The sequence below is a fragment of the Pongo pygmaeus genome, chromosome 18 (genome assembly GCF_028885625.2).
Source record: "Pongo pygmaeus isolate AG05252 chromosome 18, NHGRI_mPonPyg2-v2.0_pri, whole genome shotgun sequence".
Classification (NCBI taxonomy): domain Eukaryota; kingdom Metazoa; phylum Chordata; class Mammalia; order Primates; family Hominidae; genus Pongo; species Pongo pygmaeus.
Window position 1 is genome coordinate 77,817,266 of NC_072391.2, and position 26,950 is coordinate 77,844,215.

Here is a 26,950-nt window from a genome sequence, read left to right on the forward strand (position 1 = left end):
TATTACAGTTGGAAATGTATCATACCTTATTAGAGAAAACATGATCTCAAACAGCATATATGAAGAAAAGTTGTATTAACCAACAATAGAAGCTCATTTTGTAATCGGCCTCCATCTCCAATGTGTTTGCTTAACAGGATTCTCTAAATGTTTAGACATAAGGTAAATGGAATTAGATAGGTAGAAGGCGAGATTTAAGTATCATTGGGAGAAGGTGGAAGTTGGAGAGTTAAAAAGGTGAGGGGTGAGAGATTCCTATGACCAGCAAACAAGTTTGGAGGATGAAGTTTTGATTAGAAAAAGTAATTTTAGATGGCAAATAGATACATTGTTGGATAAAAAGTGATTCACATAATGAGACAATTATTCCCTTTTCAAGTCTTTTTTTTATGGCTCAGTTATGATCAAAGAAGAAGTCTCAGTGTGGTGAAAGTATGTCTTTAAGACCTCTGGACACTTTCCTGAAGTTAAAATTCAATAACACTGTTTTGATTTCATTGTTTCTTTTTACAAATACCCTTCTTGGGGCAAGTGACTCTAGCTTCCCACTTACGTATTTTTTCTAAAATAAATGTACTTAATTTTAATTTTTTAATGAGCCATTTTTAATGAAAATTTTAAGTAATATAAGAGGTGCAGGGAGATAGCAAAAATTATAAACATGAAACATGAATGACTAAAGTTTAGGAAGCAGTGGCTTGAGAAACAAATTCTTCTCAGCCTGGAGTGTGGGGAAGCTGCACAATTGTGTGGGTGTGATTGTTGTTGATCTTTAATTTCCATCGCACCAAAGAAGCAGTGAATAAAAATGAGAGAGCTTTTCTTTTTTTTAGGAAGCTGCAATTTCATTCTCATTGCCAGTGATATGTAATGAGAATATCGTTACTTTCCTAGAGTTGATTCTTTGGGTGACTAAGACTCCTTAGAACCAAGAATGCAGGCACAAACTCTGAAGGCCTAATTAAAACTATGATTCTTGCCCCGGTACATAACACTAACTCTTTTGTTAGCATCCCATGAGAAGAAACACCTCAACTCAAATCACATTTTCCTACCTTCTCCCTTGCCAATTCTGCCACTTTTTCATTAGCTAATCCCAATTAAAACACTTTGTTACTAACACCATAAATCTCTGCCACTCTCAATAAGCATAAATTATATGGCAAATATCTATATTCTATGTCTATCCAGAAAAATAACACCTCCCACCCCCCTCCTGTTTTTTGCCATCTTGGGACTCAGAGCTTCTAAGTCAACACTCATGCTTTTTAATTTGGGTCCCCTGCCCCCTCTAATTACTTACCTATAAAGCTACACTTTTTTAAGGAAGAAAATCATCACCAATGCCCTCCTCTAAACTTAATCATAAACTGCGCTTTTTCTTCCTGTTTGTGAACAATTTGAGGTAGTAGGAAAGGCTTGGTCGTTATATTTACAGCTAACTCTGCCGTTTATCAATGGAATGACCTGGAACAGCCACACTGGTTCACACCTGGGCCTGAATCATAAATGGAGGAGATCGACCTCACGGGATTTTGTTTCAAAATTAATTAAGACACATATAGACTGTGTTTAGCACAGTGCCTGGCACAAAATGTGGGCTCATATTGTGTAAAGCGAAGTGGTGATTTTGTTTGCTTCTCCCATAGTCAGCAATTGCTTAACCCAACATTTCATATGATAAACTAACAAAAAGAAACATACCTCATCCTGTGATTGATTTTCAAGTTCATTTATTCCTCATTTCTCTGTGGTTTAATTTAATTAAATTGAGCAGCCCATCAAATATTGATTTTAATAAAATCTTGATTAAGATTTGAGCAATTATCAAACACTCTTTTTCATACCATTCTTGCATTTCAATAGAACCAACCTCAAAAACCAATTTGCTTTTAAAATAAAGAAGTGATTTTATATATATTCTTCAGGCCATTTTCAGAAATAAAGAAAAAATGGCCTCCCATTGTTGTTATTAGCCGAGATAAGCAGCAATGTCTGACTAGCGTTTTAAAAAACTTAATCCAGTAGTTATCTCATCCTCAATGAATAGTAGAAAGGGAAACTCAAAAAAGAATTAAGTCCTTTAATAAACATTAATTTGGCTCCTACTGTGTAAGAAGTACCATTTTACCCAATGCAAGTAGAGGTAAGGAAAAGCTAATTATGTAGTTAGTTTTAATGTATGTGGAAAAATTCAGCCACACATAAAAGTTTTTGACTTCATTAAATAATAACCAGAGACCTACATTTATTCCAATCCTTAAAATTACTGTTGTGCAATTTATGAATATAGGCTCATTATTAGGAGAATCTAATGTAAATGTGATGGTATAAATTATCAATAGTATTATATTAGCAATTAACCATAAGTGTAAGACATTTAATAAGTTAAATATTTGGTTTGATAGTTAAGCGCTAAAAAAACGGTTTAGCCAATAGCTGTCACAGCAGCACCACCTAGAGGCCTGTGAGGAGTAACACAGGTCATTTCCCCAAACTTGCCTTCTTAAGAGACAAAGAGCAGTAGCTACTCCATTTCGGCACCTTGTGTCACCGAAAGCATTTTAATTCTATTCAGCATATTCCTAAATCTTGAAATATTTATAAAATAGCTAAATGAAATTGAATAACCTCAAAATCACAATGTATTTTTGCAAAAGATGCCAATTTTCCCCCTGGCATAGGAGATGAAACTGGGCAAATACGGAACCAGCCCAGGTCTTGGGACATTACAACGTGAGACACAGGCATCCTCTCTCTAACACACACCCCCTTATTCTGTCTTGATCCCAAACACATGAGCGCCCAGGCCGACTGCACATTTGATAGCACTTCAAAGTTATGTTCCTGAGCTACTGCCCAAAGTGCAGTTAGAGATGTTGAGAAGAAATTAACTTTCCATTGTTAACATTGTTTATATCAGAAGATCCACTTACTAGTTCCCTTCCACTAGCCAAAGCTGAACTAATGTTCTGGAGGTGGAATTGAAAGAGAAATGACAAAAAATTTTTCTTTTTTATTATTTCCCACCCTCTCTTCTGTTGTCTTTTATAATTTTTCTCAACCTCTCAACCTGAAAATTTCCTTGGATTAAAATTTAGATAACAAAACAAATCAGTTCTTCATAGAAATGAGAACACTCCTTATATTATTTGGTTCCATAATTTCAGCAGACTTTGCTGATTATCAGCTGACTGCAGCTTCACAGGGGAATGGCAAAAACAAAAACAAAAACAAAACATAACAAAACAAAACAGCACATGTACTGCACATACAAGTTGGGGCTAGTGAGGCACAAAAGTACTGCTCATCTCCATTACCACTTGAGGGCGCTGTCTGCCTCAGTGAGGCGGGGGTGCTGAGTCAGTATTTTGCCAGTCTGTGTAGCAAATGCAGAAGTCTGCCTTAACCTGTACTTTCTGGCCTCCATATATGAAGCCGGGGTTCCTACCTGAGCACACTAGTAAAGGAAAGGCGGCAGGTCCATTCATGCACATGCTCTGAATTTCAGGTAATACACTTGAGCACAGTTTACCAAAATAATACTAGGTTTTGCCTAGAGAAGTTTTTTCCCCAACCTGTATGCTAAAGTCATAGCTGAAATCACATCAAACTGCAGTAACTTTAGTTTTTTGAAACATCAAGCTTTTCTTGCACCTGCTTTTCCCTCTGTTCCACCCCTACACCTACTCACCTAACTAGTGTCCGAGCCTCCTTTAGATCTCAGCTTAGATAGCACTAGTCCAGGATTCCTTCTAGGATCTCCTCACGCTGGGTTAGGATGACCTTCTGTGTGCACCATTTGCAACCTTAACTTCTCCTATTGGGAAACTTGGTGTGCAGTTTTGCAACTGTTTGTTCATTAACCGTATCCCCCACAAGACTGTAGGCACTGTGCAAGCAGGGGATATTTTTATCTTATTTATGGTTGTATTCCCTTCACCCCCACAATTCTGCCTCAAATATTCCAACAATATTGTTGAAGGAGGCCGGGTGCGGTGGCTCACGCCTGTAATCCCAGCACTTTGGGAGGCCAAGACAGGGGGATCACGAGGTCAGGAGATCGAGACCATCCTAGCTAACACGGTGAAACCCCATCTCTACTAAAAATACAAAAAAATAGCCGGGCATGGTGGTGGGCGCCTGTAGTCCCAGCTACTTGGGAGGCTGAGGCAGGAGAATGGCATGAACCCAGGAGGCAGAGGTTGCAGTGAGCCGAGATCATGCCACTGCACTCCAGCCTGGGCAACAGAGCGAGACTCCGTCTCAAATATATATATATATATAGTTGAAGGAATGACTGTCCCATATAAGTCTGCTTTATCTCGGGAGGGACTCTAATGTTCTATTCATAGTCTCCATTTATTTGCCTTCTAAGCATGTGCCTCAGCATCCACCATTTTGCTCCCACTCTTACCTTGTTCTTTTAAGATCCAAAGTGGTCAGAAGAAGTGATCAAGATTCAACAAGGTAAGCTGTCTCCTGATGGTCAAGACATTCTCTTCACCATGTCCAGGCTCCTTAGAGGATCCACAGACAACTCATTCCAATTTCTGAGTCAGCTGCAAGAGAAGAAGTCAACCAAATAGATTTACAAAAGGGATCGGATCATGCTGGAATATCTGGTGTGACATTACAAGGCAGCATCCTCCTGGGAAGAAGATGTAACTCCTTCCTTTTGCCAGTCATGTAACAATGTCCTCTTCTCTGTTGTATGCAGTTGGCAGAACAACACAGAAGGAGGACAAGGGAGCTCAGCCTTGTTTCTTGCTCGGCCACTTATTGTGTCCATGACAGGCTATATTTTGGAATGAGAATAGCATAGAGCCATCCAGATAACTTGGAGGATATACAATAGGCACTCCAAGACAGAAGCAGAACTATCATGGGGAAAGTTCCAGAATGGGGTGAAATGAGATTTACCACTCTGGATCCTTATTCCATCATTTGGTTTCTTTGCCTCAGACACAACATATGTAAAATGGAGCCAAGCTTGACAAATTCAAAGGGACATTATAAGGCAAGTGAGACACAGCACATGGAAGTGCTTGGAAAACTATGCCCAGGAAACAAAAAATAAGAGATTAGTGTTTATAGAAGAGCAGCAGACTGCCATACTATCCACTATCCATATCTTTAGGTTTTAAAGGTTGGAGGACAATGTTTCACTGTCTTCACCCTGACAAATGTTTACTTCAATTAGGAAATAAAATTTAGAGAAAAATTGGCCCAGCATATATTAAATGATAATCAGTGGATCCTGAGCATGAGAACCAGTTAGTGATCATTTAGAGTGAAATACAAGGAAAATGGCATATACAGTTGCTCTGTTTTGTTTTCATACTTACAATTGTGTAGATGAAAATATACATGCAGAACATGGTAAGTAAACACGTCTCAGTCGACTCTCTTAGAAAAGACTCGTAGCCTTTATTCATTCATAAAAGCATGTTTTTAATTACTGGAAACTGGCAACACACAGCATGAGAATTTTCCCAGACAAAAGACATCGTCACATTTTTCAAGAGACACAGCAAACCCCAAGCAGGATAAATACAAAGAAAACCACGCATAATAAAACTGCAATGTATGCACGAAAAGATAGAGCTGCAAAATATTTAAAGCAAAAAGTGATAGAACTGAAAGAAGAAACAGACACATCCTTGATGATAGTTGAAGAATTCAACATCCCTTTCTCAACAATTGATAGAAAAATCAGACAGAAGAATCACCAACGATAGAGAACTTAACAATATCATCAATCAACAGAATTTAATTGACATTTACGGAACACTCCCACCATTTTAATTGGCATTTCCCCAATGGCTAACGATGCTGAGTATCTTTTGCAGTGCTTATTTACCATCTGTATATCTACTTCAGTGGAAAGTTTCTATCTGTCTTTTGCCCATTTTCGAACTGGATCATGTTGTTGTTGTTGTTGCTGCTGTTTTTTGTTGTTTTTACTGTTGAGTTTTGAGAGTTCCTTAATTATCCCAGATAGTAGTCCTTAGACACATGATGTGCAAATATTTGCTCCCAGTCTGCAGCTTGTCTACTATTCTCTTAAGATGGTCTCTTGAAGAGCAACAGTTTTAACTTTGATAAAGTCTAATTTATAAATTTTTCCTTTTATGAATTGTATTTTTGGTGCCAAGTCTAAGAACTCTCAAACTCTCACCACCACACTTTTCTTTTCTTTTTCTTTCTTTTTCAGTGTGTGTACTGTCTTTATCTGATTTGAAGACCAGGGTAATGCTAACTTTATAAAATCATGAAATGAATTGGGAAGTTATCCCCCTTCTTCTATTTTCTGAAAGAGATTGTATAGAAACGATGTTAATTCTTCTTCAAATATTTGGTGGAATTATTTAGTGAGTCCCCAGTGGAGATTTCTTTTGGGGAATGTTTTAGTCCGTTAGTCACCAATACCAGCTATGACCATGTGACCAGTTGCTAAAAACGAGGACTGTAATTGTCATGAGTATTTCCTTCTTATTTTGTTAAGAACATGTTTGTGCATGTATATACTTGTACTAAGAAAATACCTTTCTTCATACTCATTTTATTTCCTTTCTTTTTCCTTTATCATGTGATATAAGATTTATTGACTTCATATCAGCATTTAAGTATTGTTAACTTTATGTAATAGCATTTGAGTTGGGGATTGATGCATTTCCAGTTGTACAAAGGATAGCTGTTAGGCATATTTATGATTATGTTAGGCATAATTATGACCTTATTTCTGTCTTTATTTGAAGATTATGTATGATTCTAGGAGATGTATATGGGTTCAAGTTGACAGTGGGTGGATTTGTAACGGTTAATATTGAGTGTCAACTTGATTGGATTGAAGGATGCAAAGTATTGTTCCTGGGTGTGTCTGTGAGGGTGTTGCCAAAGGAGATTAACATTTGAGTCAGTGGACTGGCAAAAGTAGACCCACTCTCAATCTGGGTGGGCACAATCTAATCAGCTGCCAGTGTCACCAGAATAAAAGCAGGCAGAAGAACGTCGAAAGACAAGACTGGTTTAGTCTTCTGGCCTACGTCTTTCTCCCATGCTGGATGCTTCCTGCCCTCAAACTTCAGACTCCAGTTCTTCAGCTTTGGGACTCCAACTGGCTTCCTTACTCCTCAGCTTGCAGACGGCCTATTGTGGGACCTCAACTTGGCATGATGTGACTCAATACTCCTTAATAAACTCCCCTTTATATATACATCTAACCTATCAGTTCTGTCCCTCTAGAGAACCCTGACTAATACAGGGAACTTTTAAATATGAACTCATTTTGTTTTTCTTTTCCAAGTTTCTTGAAGTGAGAGTTCAGATTAAGACTTTTCATTTTTTCTAATGAGAGCACGTATAATTTTTCCCTCTAACTGCTTTAGTTGGGTTCCACAAATTTGATACATCTTATTTCATTGTCTTTCAGCTCATTGTATTTAAAAAATTTCTCTTGAGACCGCCTCTTTCAACTAGAATTATTTAGAAATGTGTTGGTTAGTTTTCAGGTGTTTGCAGATATTCCTATTATCTTTCTGTTATTGATTTCTATCTTGAATCCACTGTAGTCTGAGAACACACTCTGTATAATATCCATTCTTTTAAATTTGTTAAGGTTTATCTTACAGTCCAGGGTGTGGCCTATCTTGTTGTATATGTTCTTTGGGCACTTAAAAAGGATACGTCTTCTACTGACGTTGGTGAGAGTGTTCTATAAATGTCAATTAAATTCTGTTGGTTGATGATATTAAGTTCTCTATCCTTGGTGATTCTTCTTTCTGGTTTTTCTATCAATTGTTGACAGAGGGATGTTGAATTCTTCAACTATCATTGAGGAAGTGTCTGTTTCTTCTTTCAACTCTATTACCATTTGCTTTAAATATTTTGCAGCTCTATCGTTTTGTGCATACATTTTAATTTTTAGGTTTGCTATGTATTCTTGGTGGACTGATCATCTTATCATTATATAATGGTTCTGTCTCTGGTAATTTTCTTTCCTCTGAAGTCTATTTATCTGGTATTTATGTAGTCACTCACTTTCTTTGGATTAATGTTTACACAACATTTTTTTCATCTTGTTATTTTCTGCCTGCCAATATTATTATATTTTTAAATCAGTTTCTTGTAGATGATATATAGTTCAGTCATGTTTGTTCTAATGCTCTCTGATGACCTCTGTCTTTGTATTGGTGTATCTAGACTATTTATACTTAATGTTATTGTTAATAGGCTAGGGTGTGGTGGAAGCGGCAGACTGGGTTCCCACATTATCTTTACTGAAGCTGCTGGGGGCAGAGGACAACTAGTTAACACCCAGCAGGGACAAAAGTCCCAACTCCCTACTCATTCTTCTCTGGCAATACTATGACAGAGGATGGAGGGAATTATGGCAATATGAGAGTGGAAATCTATATTCTCTTCTTGGGCTTTCATGGTTTTTTTCTGTGGTGTTTGGCTGGAGTAGAGTGGTTTTTTTCTGAGAGTTTCCATCTTTTTAGGCTGGACATTTGTTGATCCTTTGGGTAGAAAAGGTAGGCTTTCATTGGGACTTTTAAAACTTTTCTGTGCCTGTTGACATTTCTGGGCTGCCAGCTCCTTGTGCAAGATATCCTAGTCTAGGATATATGTGACAAAAAGAAATCTCAAGTAACTTATGAGCATGTCATTCCTTGGATCCCAAGGTCCCTAGCCAATCTGTCTGGTTATCTCAATCTCTTCTGTTTGTATATATAATCTTCAGAGTTATTAGGTATAATTAGGGGAAACAATAGGGAGAAGCATGTCTACTTCATCTTTACAGAAACAGAAATCACTGATAATTTTTGGTTTCTTAATTCATTCTGACAACCTCTATCTTTTAATGAGTCTGCTTATGTGATGTATATGTAATTATTGATGTATCAGGATTTGATTGTTCCATCTATTTACCATTCTACTGTTTGCCCTTTTCCCTTTTGGGTTGCCCAAACAATTTTTCATACGATAATTTATCTACTTCGCCTTTTTACTATATCAGTTTGTAATTTTTCTTATTGGTTGCCCAAGAGATTATATAGCTCATTTTCACAATCTACTTAGAACCAACACCTGACCACTTCAATTGAAATGTAGGAAACTTACCCTTAGATTAGTCTCTTTACCCTCCCTTTACTTTGTAGTTACCTTACATATTACATTTACATTCTTTCAAAACCCCAAAAAATGCTATAATCTTTTTCAACCATCAAACATATTTTAAAGAATTCAAGCGAGTAACAGTCTATTACAGGATTCAGCAAACTTTTTCTGCTGAGGGCCAGATAATAAATATTTTAGGCTTTGCAGACCATACAGTGTCTGTCACAACTATTCAACTCTGTGCTTATAGAATGAAAACAGCCAAAAACAACACATAGCCAAATGAGCATAACTGTGTTCCATTTAAATCATATTAATCAAAATAGATGGTGAGCTGAATTTGGTACGTGGGCTATAGTTTGCTGACCCCTAGTGTATTATAGTGTATTATAGTTATATTTTTAGTTTCTTCTTCCTTCATTTCTAATGTTGTATGTTTCCCTCTCATATCATTTCACTTCTGTCTTAAGAACTTCATTTAATGTTTTTTTAAGTGCATGTTTGCTGGCACTAAATTTTCCTTCATCCAAGAATGTCTTGGCCGAGCACGGTGGCTCATGCCTTTAATCCCAGCACTTTGGGAGGCCAAGGCAGGCAGATCATGAGCTCAGGAGATGGAGACCATCCTGGCTAACACGGTGAAACCCCATCTCTACTAAAAATACAAAAAATGAGCCAGGCGTGGTGGCGGGCGCCTTTAGTCCCAGCTACTCAGGAGGCTAAGGCAGGAGAATGGGGTGAACCCAGGAGGCGGAGCTTGCAGCAAGCCGAGATCGCGCCACTGCACTCCAGCCTGGGCGACACAGCGAGACTGTGACTCAAAAACAAAACAAAACAAAACAAAAAGTCTTTATTTCTCCCTTTATTACTGAAGGGTATTTTTGCTCTATATAGAAAATTGGGTCGACAATATTTTCTCTCAGCTCTTTAAACAGATAGTTCCCCTCCAAGGTTTATGACCAGGAATCATTCCTGTATAAATCAAAATCATTTCTCTATAAATAATACTTCATTTTTCTCTGACTGCTTTCAAACTTTATCTTCAGATTTTAGCATTTTGATTATGATGTATTTGGATATAAATTCATTTTTGCTTATCCTCTTTGGGATTCACTGAGCTCCTTGAATCTATAGATTTGTATCTTTTAAGATATATTTTTAAAATTTAACTATTACTTATTCAAATTTTTTTCTGCACTACCCCGTTTCTCTTCTCCCTCTGAGACACTGATGACAAATCTTAGATTTTGGAGATGTTTCACAGTTCCTTGAGGGTTTGCTTTCTCTCTCTTTGGCTCATATTGGATAGTTTCTTTTGATCTATTTTCAAGTTCATTGACTCTTTCCTCTAACATCTCCAGTCTGCTGTTTAGCTCACCCAGTGAGGTTTTTGTTTGTAATTTTGTCAGTTCTAAAATCTTCATTTGCTCCTTCTTTACAGCATATATTTACATCATCTATTTCCTACCTGAGATTTTCTATCTTTCCATTTGTTTCAAGAACCTTTGTCCTTACTTCCTGGACTACTTTGATTATAGTTATTTTAAAGTCTTTGCCAGATAATTCTAAAATCTGTGTCATCTCCCATCACAAGAGAGTCTATTGATTCTCTTTTCTTAAAAAAGTTTTTTTCTGGACTTTTGTAAGTCAAGTGATTTGGGGTTGTATACTGAACACTTTGAATATTAGGTAATGAAATGCTGAGTTTTATTTAAATCCCATAAAGAATGCTGGTATTTTTGTTTTTGCCAGAAATCAATCCAATTTGGTTCTGGCTCCAAGCTCTGACCAGCCTTCTGTGGTTTATGGTTTCAATGTAGGTTCCACTTTCCAAGAATTTGAAGAAATATTTGGATCTGATCCATGTTTATTCTACCCAGTCAGCAGTCTTGGACTTGTGCAGTGGTCTATACCACAGTTCTATTCTCAAAGTCTTTGATATATTGTCTGGGATCAGAAACACATATGCTCAGTCAGGGGTAAGCCTGGGAGTCCAAAAACAACTTCATGGGGTTGCCTTCCTGAGAAATTCCCTCACTGTGAATCCCCTGATAGTTTCAAATTCTCTGGGGTTTTTCTTGTTAGTCCTCAGGCCAGAATGCTGAGACTTTACCCAACTCTGCCACACTCTGCAATTGTATCTGTGTCGAGGTCCAGTGGTAAGAGAACACAGAAAAAAACAGTGAAGTCTACCACACACTCTTGAAACCAAAGCCCCTCTGGTCAGAGAATAAGGTCCCTGTATTAGTCTGGTTTGTGTTGCTATAAAGGAATACCTAAAGTTGGGTAATTTTTAGGGTATAATTAGAGAGTGCCAGTGATATCAATAAGTATTTCCCACAACTGACCCAATGTCATAGAACTGCAGTATTATAAAGTTTCAGAAAATCAATCATTTTCTTCTTATTAGAACAAAGGCACCTCTAATTTCTTAATTGTTATATATTCCAGTAATTAATTTTTTTATGGGATTAGTACTTTGGTATCTTGTTTAAGAAAGCTTTCCCTAGCCCAAGGTAATGGAGATGTTTCATTTATTTTCTCATGGATATCAAACTGACACAGTGTCACATATTGAAAAAAAACACGTTTCCCCCACTGGACTACAGCGCCACTTTTGCTACACACCGAGCGTCCATATAGGTATGCACAATTGAGAGACACAATTAAGAGAATAAAATGTAAGCTACAGAGTAGAACAGATTTGTAATAGATAGATATAGGTGTAGCTGTAGGTATTCATGTAAATGTAGACATATACAAATAATCATCAAAAATCATGTACCACCGGGCACACACACGTGCACGTGCACACACACACAAAAAAAAAATCCAAAAAATATAAGTCAATAATTATGTGGGGGAAAAAGTGATCAATCTTATCAGTAATGAAGGAGATGCAAATTAAAACCACATGAGACACTACACATACCAAAATGGCTAAAATCTAAAAGTATGACAATATTAATTATTGGCAAGGCTGTAGACCAAAAGAAATTATCTTGCACTATAGTGTTAGGTACATTGGCACACTGGCACAACCACAGTGGAAAACAGTTTGACAATGTGTGATAATGGATCATACTCTATGACTCAGCAATTCCACTCCTGCATATATATATATATACCTGAAACAAACGCATGCCTACGTGCACCAAATGACATGTGAAAGAATGCTTTGGCAGCATTATTCATAATAGTCAAAACCTAGAAACAACGAAAATATCTCTCAGCAGTAAAAGTACAAATTGTAGTGTTTTCTAAAAGTGAGCACTACACAGCAATAAAAATGAAGAAACCACAACTGCACACAATATAGATGACTATCATACACACAATGCTGAGTAAAATTGTGCCCAAAACAAAAGATTACATACCAGGTAATTCCACTTATGTAATTTTAAATGAGGCAAACTAAATTATACTGTTAGAAGTCAGATAACTAAATTTGCAAGCAGAGCAGGAATAATGATTGGGACTGGCCAAGTAGCAGTTTCTTGGGTGTGAAGTGTTCTATTCATTTTAACCTGGTTTGGGGGCTTACGTGTTCACTTCATGGTAACTCACCCCCTGTACATTTGTTTTGTGCACCTTACTTTTTTATGTGTTATACTTCCCAATCAAAGTAATTTTGAAACTAAATAGATCAGAGACCTCAAGACTGGATTATCTCAGAAAAGGAGAGGTACATAAAGAGCATGACATTTTATTGCTCCCCTCAGCCCTTCCTTTCTTCTTCTTTGAACAAAGTTAATCGACCAGGAAATATTTACGGTTTACCCTCAACCATAAGATACTGAGAATAGCTATGATGTGCAGTACACCAAGATGGGAACTGCTTGCTGGAGCTAGACATACAAAAATGGGAATTATGTTAAAATGGGATTAGAGGTAGATGAAACAGATGAAGGTTCTAAATTAATAACGGGTTGTCTACAAAGAGAAAGGGAAAGATGTTCTTTAGTGAGAACGTCAACAATATGAATTACAGAGATTTTTCCTAGGGAGGGTAAGAAGGAAGAGAGGTTGAGGAGAGGATAGTGAAGAAGGGAGACAAGAAGGAAATGGGGGAAGGAAATGGGGAGGAAAGGTTAGAGAAAAGATGAGGAGGGAAAGAGGAGGGAAGGAATGCAGGGAAGAAGGAAAGATGGACCAAAGAAAGGAAAAGACAGAAGAAAGAAACATGGTTAAATGATCCACACTGGTCACCTGGTATGAGCCAGACATTTCACCCACATAATATTTAAACCTCGCATCTCAACGTTCTAAGGTAGATACTACCTTTCTTACTTTATAAATGAAGAAACTGATGCTCTGTTTATTTTATTCAAGGAAATATGCCTAGAAATGTCAACCCCACATGCACACAACTCCAAATGCTGTGCTCTAGGAAAACACTTAATTCCAACAGGAAGGATTCCCTTATGGAAAGCAAATACTTCTATTACACTTAGGTCTTGAAAGGAGTCACCCCAGCGGGTGCCTTTGTCCTAAGAAGAAGAAAATGACTGATTTTCTGAAACTTAAAATCTATAATACTGCCATTCTATGACATTGGGTCAGTTTTAGGAAATACTTATTGACATTACTGGCATCTTCTAATTATGCCCTAGTATTAAGGAGTATTTTATTTTATTATTTTGTTGTACTTTTTTTATTTGAGACAAGTCTCACTCTGTCACCCAGGCTGGTGAGAGTGGTGTGATTGTGGCTCACTGCAACCTCAAACTCCCAGCCTCAAGTGATTCTCTTGCCTCAGCCTTCCAAGTAGCTGGGACCACCATGCCCAGCCTTTTTTTTCTTTTTTAATTTTTAGTAGAAATGATGTCTTGCTTTGTTGCCCAGGCTGTTCTCAAACTACTGGCCTTAAGCAATCCTCCTGCCTCAGCTCCCAAAACACTGGTGTTACAAATGTAAGCCACCACAACTGGCCTGTGAACATGTTAGAAGAATGTAGTGTCTATTTTCTGGAGGGAAACCAGAAGAATACCAGGAGTTCTGGTAAGTGACAAACAATGCCTTACCTTATGAGAAAATGGGCACAAAATTTATTCCACGGCCAAGTTCATAATATTTGCCAACTGCCAAGAATGTCAAAGATAGCTATATGGGTTGGTAAAGAAAACACCAAGAAAAAACTCAAGATCATTAAGTTATCTGGATTTCTTCAAGCTAACCAGAGAGCAGCAGCAAAGTATCAAAGAGCAAGAGAGACTCCCAGAAGAAAATCATCTCCTTCTAACAAAATTATATGTGAAAAATGGACTTGGTCTCTGCATGTATCACTTTCGGGATTAAGTCAGAGTACTTGCAAAAAGTATTATTCATTAATATTTTCACTTATGTTCAAAGTTATTTAGCACTTACTGTGAGTCAAAAAGAAAGGCTGAGGGGATGGGAGAAAGAGGAGAGGGTAAAAGGGGAATTCACATATATTGGGGATGGGGTAGGAAACATGTAAGACATTGTAAAGACACTTTATATAGCACAGCTCTGGATATTCATTACAGGTCCAAAAAAGGCATGAAAATTAAACCGAGCTACCTCCAAGGAATAATTAGAAGTGAAAAATTGATAAAGGGGAAATGGCTCAAGTTCTCCTCATTGATTTTCTGTGCACAGAGTCAAACTTGACTGTTGGTTGGAAGTCAGTTTGGCTACTTCTTATTTCTTTTTCAGCAGTTGGGTTCTCCTGTCAGTGCGTTTTATGCTAGAATCGTTCTTTGCTCTAATTACAGCTGTCAGCTATTGAATGAGCTTGACATCCTGACTCCAGAAACAAGGAAATTAACACTCCATGCATATGCAGTTGGTTCCTTCATTAAAGCTGATTGACATATCAGACATGGTGCACTGTCACTGATTTTTGTAAGAAAAATAAATGGCTACACAATCAAGTGGAATCTCCTTGATCAGAACACCCAGAGAACCCAAGAATCAGTCTTCATTCAACTCAGCCAGTATTTCTGTAAAGACCTATATTTGTATTACTGCAAAATGGTAGCTATAGTCAATCAGGTAAGAGCCAGATCTGTACACACATGCATGCATACACACACAAGCACACAAATGCACATGCACACGCACACACCAGACTCAGACTCCTTCCCCACGGCTATAGCAGTCCTTTCCAAAGCAACTTTGTTGGAGTACCAGGTGTTGAGAGTCAAGCGGGATTCTTTGGCTATTAATAGTGAACTGGCTTTCTGAGATATACAAATTTCTTGGAGGGAAAAAAAGGAGAGAACTACAGTGATCAGAATCACCCACACCTCAACAAAAATTAGAGCAGAACTACAGTTTCTCAGAGTATTTCTGATAGTTAATATAATAAAATGACAGATGTGGAGTTGAAATTGATCATCAAGTCCAAACCTGCCAATGAGTTCAAAACTGTCCCAGAGCATCCCTAACATGGCCCATTCAGAATCCAGTTGACATTCCTAGCATGATGCATGCCTTGTTTAGTGTGTGACTACTTTCTGGAAATGGATGCACAAACAGAATCGGTATCACAGGAAGTTGTTATGGCATGATCCCTATGAAGATGCATTCCCAACTTACAGCTTGTATTTTGTAATCAATATTTGTCCTCCTCTAACCTCAGGAAGTCATAACACGACTCCAGCCATAAAATTTTCCTGCTGTGCTTCTTCATACAATAGTGGCTCTTTTCCTCCTAGGCTATAAGGATATTATCAATGTCCCTCAAAAGGTCAAGTGACTTCCAACCATCCCTAACTGATCTTCAACGTGTTTCCTCCAACAGTTCCTTAAACACCCAATGGAATGCTCTTCTATGGCAATGTATAGAACCTCCGGAACTACCACTTGCAATTTTTTAGTAACTCAGAACTGTTGATTTTTAAAATGGCAAAAATACAGATCCTAATAGATACTGACAACCAACAGAAATACTGACAAGTAGCAACTCTTCGATGGAGTTGAGAACAGGAAGAGGGTGCTATAACTAGGTGAGAACATAAAATGTGCAACTGTGCTTACTCTACTGATCTTGGAGTAGACAGATATAAAGTAATTTTTTTAAGTACATAAGGTTGTACTATTTGATGCTCTGATATATTTTTCTTCAATATAAAAACTATTGGGAGGCAAGTGAACATTATCTGCCCTGCACAGGGCAGTACTAATGGACAGTCACAGGCAGCTAAGACTATCACCAAACCCCTAGAGCAGCCCAACCCCGAAGTCAGATGGCCCTGTCCCCTGTTTACTTGCTCCAGGGCAAGTATCACACGTGGACATTACTGCTTCCGGTACTGTTTCGTGCATTTTGTTTGGTGCATTTTGTCCGTCTCCCTGGCACCTGGTGGGTGGTGAATCAGCCGTTTTTGAACGAATGAGTGGTTATTATATTAATTCGTGCCTCAATGAATGAATGAATGGACGAACACAGGCCGGGAGCCTGACCCACTTCCCTCTTCCCTCGCGGGACCCACCGCCCCAGGATTGGGCGAACCTCAGGTGAGCGCCGGCTCCCCTCTTCCGCGAACCTTCGCCTACGGCGGCCGGGAGGCATCAGGGGTGCGGTCAGGGCGGAAAAGCCGACTCGCGAACGCGCAGGCGCAGCCCTGACGCTTCCGGGGGGGCACTTCCTTCTTTGTCTCCTAGCAACGGCGGGTAGCGTTGTTGACATCGTGGGAGGCTGTGCCGCCGGCCTGAGCCCAGAGTTTCGCGGCCTCCGCGATGGTAAATCTGGGGTCTCAGTCCACGCCCCGCCGTTCCAAGGATGCCGATCGGCAAGGACCTTCGCACCCAGCTTCTGGGGCCCACCCAGGCACGGGCGGTCCAGGGGCCGCGGCGGAGGCTGGTGGCTCCAGGATCTTCCTGGAGGGGCGAGAGGGAGACCTTGGAAAGGGGGAAGAAGATGTCTAGATGAGTGGAAGCTGTCTTGGGAATTGATTTCGCGGGGGTGGTACATAGGGAGGGGTGATGTTAAGAAAGGGAAGAGAGAGATCGGGAGGATGAAGAATGCTCAGGGGAGTGAGAAATCCGGGGAGCCAGGAAAGTTTCCAAAGAGGGGGCGGGAGGCCGAGATGAAGAGGAAAAAAAATCAGACCCTTAGAGAGAAGGAAGAGGTGGGACAGGGAAAGCAAGGGAACGGAAGGGTGAGAAGGGAAGATACTGAGAAAGAAGAAAGGGAAATAAAGAAAAAGGAAAGAAGTGATGGGAGACCCGCCCCCCCCCCCCCCCCCCAGAAAAAGAGGTAAGAAAAAAAAAAGTAGAGACTGTGGAAAGCAAAGGGCGTTAAGAGAAGAATGAAATGGGAATTGGAGATGGGGATTAAGAAATTATACTAGGAGCACTCAGAAATCATGAGAAGAGAAACAGCTGGGTGGAGAAATGGCAAGGCCAGGGAAAGAAAAGAAAGGAGTTTGGGAGATAAGTAAAGGGAGAAAGATAAATGAGGACACAGTGGCTGTAAGAAGCTGTGGACATCGTCTTAAAGATTGCCCAAAATGCAGTAAATTATTGATCTCCTGTTCATCGCTTACGGTTTAGTGCAGTGTTTCTCAAAATGAGATGCAAACATTCGTTGCTACATAAGATGGCCCAGAAATGCTGAATAAGAGTGAATCACATCGTGAGAAAGTTATTCCTCTTCCATTTTGTTCAATCTTCAGTCTACATACAGGAGAAAATTTCTGTTACTATTAGGTCCTTAATACCACTGTCATTTGGAAATTTCCATTTTTTCATCCGAAGAGCAGGCCTCAGGCTCAGAGCTTTCGTTGCGGTAGAATTTAATGATATGCTATCTCTTCATTTTGTTCATTTTGTTTGTTTTACAGTTATTTCTATTTATGAGGAATAACATCAGGTTTCCATTTGTGGTAGTGACATATGGTTTCCTCTTACAATGCATTTATTTAAGCTTTTAGCAGTGAGCTAATTTAAAGAACACCTAGATAAATAATATACATGGCATTCATAATGGCAAGAATCATGAATCTAGTACACAAATGCCTAAAGTTAAGAAAACAATGGCTCTGATGCTGAAATAGAGAAAATCAGTGCTCCTGCCCATACCAAGTGCAGAGGAAAACTATCTTGAAGTAACATAATGTTCACCTGTGCAATATTGAGGAAAAAAGAATATAGCAAACCCTCATCAAGAGAATTTGCAGAATACTGTTTGAATTCAGAATATCCAGTGATTGCTCAGTCATGAACAATTTGCAGGTTTGGAGAAGATCGTTCTTGTCTTTGAGTTTTCTAGAGGGGAAGAAAACATACAATACACTCTACACATAAGATTCCGAATGAGTTTAAAACACAGTAATAGATTCCAGAATAATCATTCATAGTTGAACATTCAGCTTGCACTGAGATGCAAGCTATAGTTATCAAGAAAATCCTAGAATCCTGGAATACTTTGTTTTTATAGACTATCCTTTAAATTTAATTATCTGAACTGATTAGGTCACATTAATGAAAATAAGATTTCTCAATAAGGACTACTTTTAAACAGAGGCAGGCCATGATATAGCTCTATAAATATTTAAAGCACTATAATGTAGAAAAGGAATTTTCGTTTGAATACAGCAGGGTCAATGAATGAAAGATAATCTGGGACGAATTTCCATGCAATGTAAAGAATACTTTTCTAGTAAATGGAAACATAAAAATGGAGTGAACTCCTGTGAGGCAGTAAGCTCTCTGTCTCTACAAGGGTTCAAGCCAAGAGATTTGTCAGGATTGTATCCAGGAGGTCTTATGTAGGTATTTATGTGGGACTTGACAATTTCAAAGCTGTCATTTAAAAATCTGAGATTATCACACCTGGCACCTTAGGTTAAGGAGATAGTAGGTATCTTTCTAAACATTATTCTCCTTAGGGTTTGAGCTAGCACAGGGCCCTTTTGGTTAATTATCTTCCTGGTCTCTTTCAGGCAGAGGTGGAGGAAACCTTAAAGAGGATCCAGAGTCATAAAGGGGTTATTGGAACTATGGTTGTAAATGCAGAAGGTAAATATATCACAGGCTGTCTTCTTGACATACAGAAGCCAACCAGGAACCTGTTTGCCGTGTTAGTCCTTAAGACAAACATCTACAAATTTGACATCAAAAATATATTTATATATTTTAGCTCTGGCATTCACTTACCAAACATCTATTGAGTATCTGTTATATGCCAAATGCTCTGCTAAGATCTGGGGACATAAATATGAATAAGACATGTCTAAAAATGTCTATATACTCCTAAGAAGCACTACACATTGTTTACTTTTTAAAGCTTTGGTAATTCTCTTCCAACATTTCAGAAGTGCCAATAAAACTGTCATATAGAAGACAGGGAGAATATCATTGTTGGTAGTTCGTTTGTGTTTCAACATTATGAACCGTACAGAATTTCAGTCTTTATTTTAAATGGAACTTGTTCCTTGAACATATTTTATTTAAAAATCTTTGAGAATTAATGGTATAATTTATAATGTAGTCTTTCTGGATATAGCATGAAAAGGTCCTATACATTTCCAACTGTGAAATCTGTAGACTTACCAGAAACTTGCTCTTGCTGCACAATCCTTGTTAAGAATCCACATCACATTTACTTTGGCACATTGCTCCACGCTCAGCTATGGTGGCAACCTCTTAAGAGTTCCTGCTGGTTTCATCGCTAATTCAGACATTTGTAAGGGCAAGGGGTGCCAGAAATTCCAGAGCATTAGTTAAAATAAGAGTAGCTACTTTACATAATTTGTGGTGCAACCATGGAATTGGCCTATTACCAACTCAGTGCCTTGGAAAAATCCATCAGTAAATATTTATTGAGCAACTACCAACTGAAAGTCTGCTTAAATTCTGAACTACAACTCCTTACCACTAAGAATGGACAATAACCTATTTTACTGGTGGTTTTTATCATTAAATGAGACAATAATTGTTGAATGCTTGGCATAATACTCAATACTTGAGAGTAATTAAATAGTTATGAGAATGTAGGGATTTTTAATTCATTTATACAGATAAAACATTTGATTTGTTTTATAACCAGTAACTCAAGGCCAAATGAATGAGAGAGATAATAGAACATAATAAATTTTCGAGCTTGAATAATCAGGGGGAAGAGAGGATTTAAGATCTGCCTTGCAGGTAAGTCACAAACTATGCAGAATATTTCCAGGAAGCATTCCAGCCCTAGTACGTGGATCTGGTTGCATTGATTTTATTTCCAGGTATTTGCATACACTCTGCCACGGCTCCGAAGATGAGCCGTCCATGTGATTTCATAGAGGTGGTGTGTTAGTCTCCTTTGGCTACAGTAACAAACTACAACACACCTGTTAACTTAAAACAACAGAAACGTATTCTCCTCCAGTTCTGGAGGTTAGAAGTTGAAATCAAGATGTCCGAAGGCTCATGCTGTCTCTGAAGACTCTGTGGGAGGATCATTCCTTACCTCTTCCTAGCTTCTGGTAGTTGTCAATCTTTAGTGTTCCTTGGCCTATAGACATATCACTCCAATCTCTGCCTCCATCATCACGTGGCATTCTCATCTTTGTGTCTGTTTATGTTTCATTATAAGAACCCCAGTTATTGGATTAGGACCTACCCGAATCCAGTGTGACCTCATCTTAACTAATTACATCTGCAAAGACCCTGTTTCCAAATAAGGCCACCTTCTGAGGTTTATATTGGACTTGAATTTGGGGATCTGGGGGGTCTAGGGGGATACTCTTCAACCCTGTACAGGTGCATTCACCTGTGACACCCAGAACCACTCATCTAATGTGATTCTTTGGAAGATCTTGGTCTAAAGTAGGTAATCCTGGTGATATGCATCAAAGGTCTGAAAAATATTCACCCCCTTGATCTACAATTTTACTCCTAGCAATTTATCCTCAAGAGTGATGAAGAAAATATTTAGGTATAAGGATACTCACTGAGGCATCATATATAATAGCAATAAATAAATAAACAGAACAAATAAGTAAATAAATGTATCCTAACAGTAGGGGAATTTTTAAAGTAACTATGTAATATTTACTTGATGAACACTAGTCTATTTAAAAGGTTAAAGGCTAGTGTCTTGGGAAACTACTCACAGTATTAGATGAAAACAGCAGAGAACAAAGTGGCCACCGGCGTGTTCTAATCCTATCTATGGCCAGGTGCACACATACACTTCAAATAAATAGGGAAGCAAGAGTAGGGATATGTTATAGTGATCACCCTGAGTAGTGAGACGAAAAGTGATTTTCACTTTATTTTCCTGAGGTTCCTCAATTAACACTTCTCTTATCCGAAGGCAACAAAATATTATTTTCAATACCCATTAGCTTCTTTTTTTTTTTTTTTTTTTTTTTTTTGTTGAGACAGAGTCTCTCTCTGTCATCCAGGCTGGAGTGCAATGGCACGATCTCAGCTCACTGCAAGCTCTGCCTCCCTGGTTCACGCCATTCTCCTGCCTCAGCCTCCCAAGTAGCTGGGACTACAGGCGCCCGCCACCACACCTGGCTAATTTTTTGGGCTTTTTTAGTAGAGACAGGGTTTCACCATGGTCTTGATCTCCTGACCTCGTGATCCACCCGCCTCAGCCTCCCAAAGTGCTGGGATTACAGGCGTGAGCCACCGCGCCCAGCCTTCAATACCCATTAACTTCTAATTAACCTCTACTAGGATAAGTTTGTATTAGGATTCAGGACACTTTTCAAGGTTTCTGGGTACTTAAGAGTTTTTACCTGAAAGCCAAATTAACCTTTTTTCCCTAAAGTATAAATGAAGGGCTTATTTTTATGGTTGGATTATTAATAACCAGAGTATATGACAAGGATGTTTATTAATGGCATATGGTGTAAGCTATGTGAACAGAATGTAACAAAATACTCAATTTCAACAACCTACTCAATTTTAGATGAAAGCATCATTTATTTCAGTGCAGCTTTGTAGCTTTTCAGCTTTGGGAAGTCCCATGAAATTTAATACCAAAATATTTAGCTAAAATGGTGTTTTATGTATTCTTGTTTTCTACTAGCGGTTTTGGTCTACTAAATCTAGGCAAATCATTTTAGCATTTTCAGATTGTATTTGTGGTTAGGTCAGACTTCTACCATGCTTATTCATTTAGATATCATCATATGCCATGTTATATATAGTCCTTCAGTTTCACTGTTACTGAAACACAGACTTCCTATTGATGACCGTAAAGTAGTCTTCCCAATTTAGGCCAATGCTACATGTTTTTATTAGAGTAGATTTTTGTTAGCATTGGTTTCTCATTTATAAAACCATTCATTGTTTACAATATTGCAACACCGATCATTGAATTAGATACTGGCAAATATGTATATTTGTCACCCAGGCAGTCAGATCTGTCGTATTTTCTTATGTATGTAAGTCTGATTTCTACAGGCTCTTAATTTTAAATATTCCTGACATTTCGAACAATCTATCATTTGAGTTTCATTAGATTGTAACAGCCATCCAGCCAATTCCTTTTATTTTGAAATACAATCTATCAACCAAAGCACAAATGTGCAGTTGAAGATGACAAATTGAAATAATGGGTGCCGGCTTACTAGGATCACAGGGAGTCATAGTGTAAAGTAGTGCCATCAGATTTTAGAATGCACCTGCTCTTTGTTCTAGGAGCTTCATTTTAGGAATTTATCCTACACATATATAAAAATGTATAAATGTGAAATGAGATGACCAAGGACATATTCTGTAGCCTTGTTTACAAAAGTAAAAGATTAGGAACAGCCTAAATGTTTATCAATAGGACATATTAAGTATATTACAAAACATCAATTCAACAAACTTATTCAGTCACTAATGAGTGACTTATGTGTACTGAATCAAACAATTTCCAAAGAGTATTAAATTTAAAAATCAAGGTACAGAATAGACAATGGTATCATTAAAATGAAGATTACAAACACAAACACATACATTCTTGAATAGACCTAGAATGTCTCTAGAAGGCTTCTAAAAAACCAGTGGTTGTTTCTCAGAAGGGAAGTGGGTAAATTTTATACCATGTGCTAAGATTACTTCTCAATGAATTTTTTTAATTACCTCACATGGTGCCAAGCAAGAGTTCAATAAATATTTGTTGATTGATTTTTTCCAAGTGTGTATGGCGGATATGAAAAACTCCATGTGTTTCCACCATGCACACTTATTATTCAAAAAGGCTAGCTGTTTTATTTATTGACTTGGATCATGAACAGACTAAGTAGACCTGAGCATCTGATTCATAATCCTGTCATCTACATTTTAAATAATTTATTCTGGTTGTATTTCTTGTTTTGCTACTGAGCATTGCACCCTTAGTAGGTAGTCACTACTTAGGATGCGAAATAAAACTGCTCGTCAACAAGTTCCCATCAAAGGTTGCATGCTTGCTACATTTCCATTTCCTGCTTGTTAAAGATCCATGCTTTGTGACCTTCAGGTGTGCAAGACAGCTGACTGCCTTCCAGAGAAAAAGTGGCCAACAAATCATAATAAAAGATTAGCAAGGTTTTTATGATGCTTTATTTATTGAATAGGTTTTCCTGTAAATATTATCCTCATACTGTTTAGCAAAACATTCTGGACACAGCAGTTATCTTAAAAGAAAGAGAAATCAGTCTTTTCAAAGTCAAAATTGATGGTCTTCAAGATTTTTATGAAAACCTGGTAAAATCCTAAGTTTGTAACACTCTTCCACTCTTGAAAGCGCTCATCTTGTTTAATCGTTTCTGGACCTACATTCTCTGAAGGAAACCAGGAGCCATGTTAGGCTCATCTCTTGAGTGCCCTTAATACAGATACCTAAGGAATTTGATAGCAATCCCAAATTCACCTTCATATCTCCTCCTAAAATAAAAGCCCATTTGCAAATCAAATCCCTGGAATTCTCTGGCTATTTAGTAGTTCTCAAAATAATATGAAGGCTATCTCTGATTAGATACGATTTATGTAGAATACCTACCACAGTGTCTGGTACATAATAGGAATTAATGCTGGGTGTTCCAGGTTGAGTTAGATTGATTTCAACTGAATTGAATTACACTTGCATATTCTTCTGGCTAGAATTTTCCACTTAATAGTTTCTGTTTTAAACTCATGTAACATAACAATAGAGCAGACTGGGCATGGTGGCTCACGCCTGTAAACCCAGCACTGTGGGAGGCATGAGGCGGGTGGATGACCTGAGGTCAGGAGTTCAGCCTAACCCACATGGTGAAACCCTGTCTCTACTAAAAATACAACAATTAGCTGGGCGTGGTGGTGGGTGCCTGTAATCTCAGCTACTCGGGAAGCTGAGGCAGGAGAATTGCTGGAACCCAGGAGGCGGAGGTTGCAATGAGCCGAGATCACGCCGTCATACTCCAGCCTGGGCCTACAATAGCAAAACTCCATCTCAAAAAAAAAAAAATCACACAAGTAGCCAAATTTAATAGTGACAAAGCCAAAAATGAGTGCAAACCAGGGAATGCACAGCAAAACTACAATATCCTTATTACCACATTTTCTAACATAAAATTTAGGATTTATGAAATACTGTGTGAGGAGTCCCTTTTGATGTACCCTCTAGCATGTGCAGTGATATCCCTTTATGTTTCTGGCCTCAGGGAAGAAGACTAACACCATGTCACAGATCAAGCCCTTCAGAGCAGACTCACTATAGACAAGATGTTCGGGGGAGTGCATTTCATATAAAAATATGTTAACTTAGTACTCAAGTAGTCAGTTAACAGCTTCTGAAGGATTTATGCACAAAAACATTCATCATCACCCCATTAGCTGTAAAAAAATATAAGGTACCAAATGACCAAACAACAGGAGATTGATTATATGTCCATAAAATAGTGAAGTATGCAGTTATTAAAAATAATGTTGATTACATTGTCAACAAGGACAACTTGTATGTTACAATTTTAATGAAGAAAAAAGCAACAGTCAAGTTTGCAAATATAGTTTCACACAACTATACTTAAAAATCTACATAGAGACAAAAGGATTTGAGGGAAATAAACTAAAATTGTTACCAGAGAGGGATAAGCCATCACTTTTTTCTCCTCTTTACAATTATCAGTGTTTTCCAATACTTCCACAATGTACTTATTACTTTTCTAATCAGAAAAAATATTAACCAAAATTAAATTTCATAATAGGTATTCCCATCCGAACAACCTTGGACAACTCAACAACTGTTCAGTATGCAGGCCTTCTTCATCACCTGACAATGAAAGCCAAAAGCACAGTTCGCGATATTGATCCTCAGAACGACCTGACTTTTCTTAGGATCAGATCAAAGAAACACGAAATCATGGTAGCTCCAGGTAATTTGGCATTTCATTTCCTAGTTAAATCATCTTTCTACTTTGCTGATAAAAAGCCTTATTTCTATGAATGGGAAGTATAGATTTTAGTATACAATATAAAACATAATATTCTATTACAAAATGATGTTTGAATGTAAAAATCCCAACCAAAAAATTGTATGAAATTAGCGGTTAATATGACCCATGACTTTTGAACAGGTTGAATTTTGCCCACTTGCATTTATTATTAGTAATGAAAAAATTTAGAAAATGTAGGTCTCATTTTCAGCAAACTTAGCATACAGACTCTGCAGAATGGGAGAAATGTTCCCTGTCCTGGGGACAAAGTAGGCAGTGAACCCAAGGCCTGTAGGTTCTTAAACCATGCCTGTGAGGAAAGTACATCCCCCAGGCCTACCAGAAGACAGCAGCCACAGAAACACTCCTTTCCCTGAAGGAATTAGGTTCACAATGTTACAAAATCACTGTACAATGGGGACCTATGCCACTAAACTAATCTAGAACAAACCTCTGTAACAGCAAATCCATCAAATCAGAATTGCCTATAAACTGAATAAAGTTTTTTGCTACACCAGTGTCCTCACCCTGGCTACACATTAAATCACTTGGAGGACTTTTTAACATTTTTTCCATTCCTGGGACTCCACCCCAAACCAATGAAATTAGAATCTCTGAGGCCCTAGGAAATGGGTATTTTCTAAAGACTGAACAGGTAATTCGGATGTGCAGCCAGGGTGGGAAACCATCTGTCTGCACAAGGTCCCTGTGATGTTTTGAAGAGAAAAGCAGACTAGTTGAAATATTCCTTGATTAAATTTAAATTAAGGGTGAATTGATTTTATCCATCTCTTCATAGATAAGGAATATCTTCTGATCGTCATTCAGAATCCATGTGAATAGACCTGCGATGGCCAAGGCTGTCTAAGCGACACTGGGTTGGAAACACTTGGCTCTCTCATGAGTATTAAAATTCTATTTCAATCTAACTGACCCTTCAAACATTCTTTTCTATTTCTACACCTAAACTGTTCTGTATGTCTCATTTAGTCCCTTTTGATTATATTGTGAAGTTGTACTTTAGTGATACAATAAGTGAATTCTGGTATATATGTCTCTATTGTCTTATAATCCACAAAACCAAGGATTCTAGTAAGACAGTGCTCCTTGTGATAATTCTTTCAGTCTAGAAGTAGCTGTCATCAAGTACAGAAGTAGAATTTCGCCCATTTCTATGGTATACCAAGGAGATTCAGTAGAGCATTGTGGGAGCTATAAGGAGAGTAGAAAGTCCCAATACTCAAAGAGTGTTCAGTGGTTTCCCAGGTTAAATAAGGACAGTAGGGAGTCAGAATCATGGTTCCCACTGGGGTCAGCGCCAACCTAAGCAGCTCCTCCATCCCTCGGACTTGTGCTTCTAGCACACCAGTCTGAGGGGACCAGGAATGAGTCTTAGGCAAGGTTTCATATATATAAGGCTGAGTAGATAACTCCAGAGGGTTTTATTTTTACTGGATGTTGCAAACATT

General features: G+C 38.1%; 1 protein-coding gene and 1 long non-coding RNA gene across 3 annotated transcripts in view; one reads left to right on the forward strand and one right to left on the reverse strand.

Annotated features, from left to right (window-relative positions):
- Positions 1–16,703, reverse strand: part of LOC134738517 (uncharacterized) — a 100,568-nt gene extending 83,865 nt beyond the window's left edge. The window contains exons 1-2 of the long non-coding RNA XR_010124248.1: positions 16,604–16,703; positions 4,418–4,562 (exon numbers count right to left, since the gene is read on the reverse strand). This is a non-coding gene — a long non-coding RNA (uncharacterized LOC134738517). The remainder of the gene's footprint in view (positions 1–4,417; positions 4,563–16,603) is intronic.
- DYNLRB2 (dynein light chain roadblock-type 2) lies at positions 16,427–26,410 on the forward strand. 2 transcript variants are annotated; one of them, XM_054453178.2, is made up of 4 exons: positions 16,427–16,608; positions 19,038–19,113; positions 25,254–25,421; positions 26,281–26,410. In XM_054453178.2, exons 1-4 carry the CDS (start codon positions 16,519–16,521, stop codon positions 26,322–26,324), a joined length of 378 nt encoding a protein of 125 aa, XP_054309153.1. In that variant the 5' UTR covers positions 16,427–16,518; the 3' UTR covers positions 26,325–26,410. The 2 variants fall into 2 exon arrangements, with proteins under 2 accessions (XP_054309153.1, XP_054309156.1); XM_054453181.2 differs by lacking the exon at positions 16,427–16,608 and adding an exon at positions 16,699–16,833.
- Positions 26,411–26,950: the final 540 nt, after the last annotated feature.

Bases quoted from the DNA above. Each gene is read 5' to 3' on its own strand.
- DYNLRB2 (XM_054453178.2), top strand. From the start codon at position 16,519: ATGAATGAATGGACGAACACAGGCCGGGAGCCTGACCCACTTCCCTCT. The intron at 16,609-19,037 runs GTGAGCGCCGGC...GGTCTCTTTCAG, and splicing joins CAGGATTGGGCGAACCTCAG to GCAGAGGTGGAGGAAACCTT. The intron at 25,422-26,280 runs GTAATTTGGCAT...ATCTCTTCATAG, and splicing joins CGAAATCATGGTAGCTCCAG to ATAAGGAATATCTTCTGATC.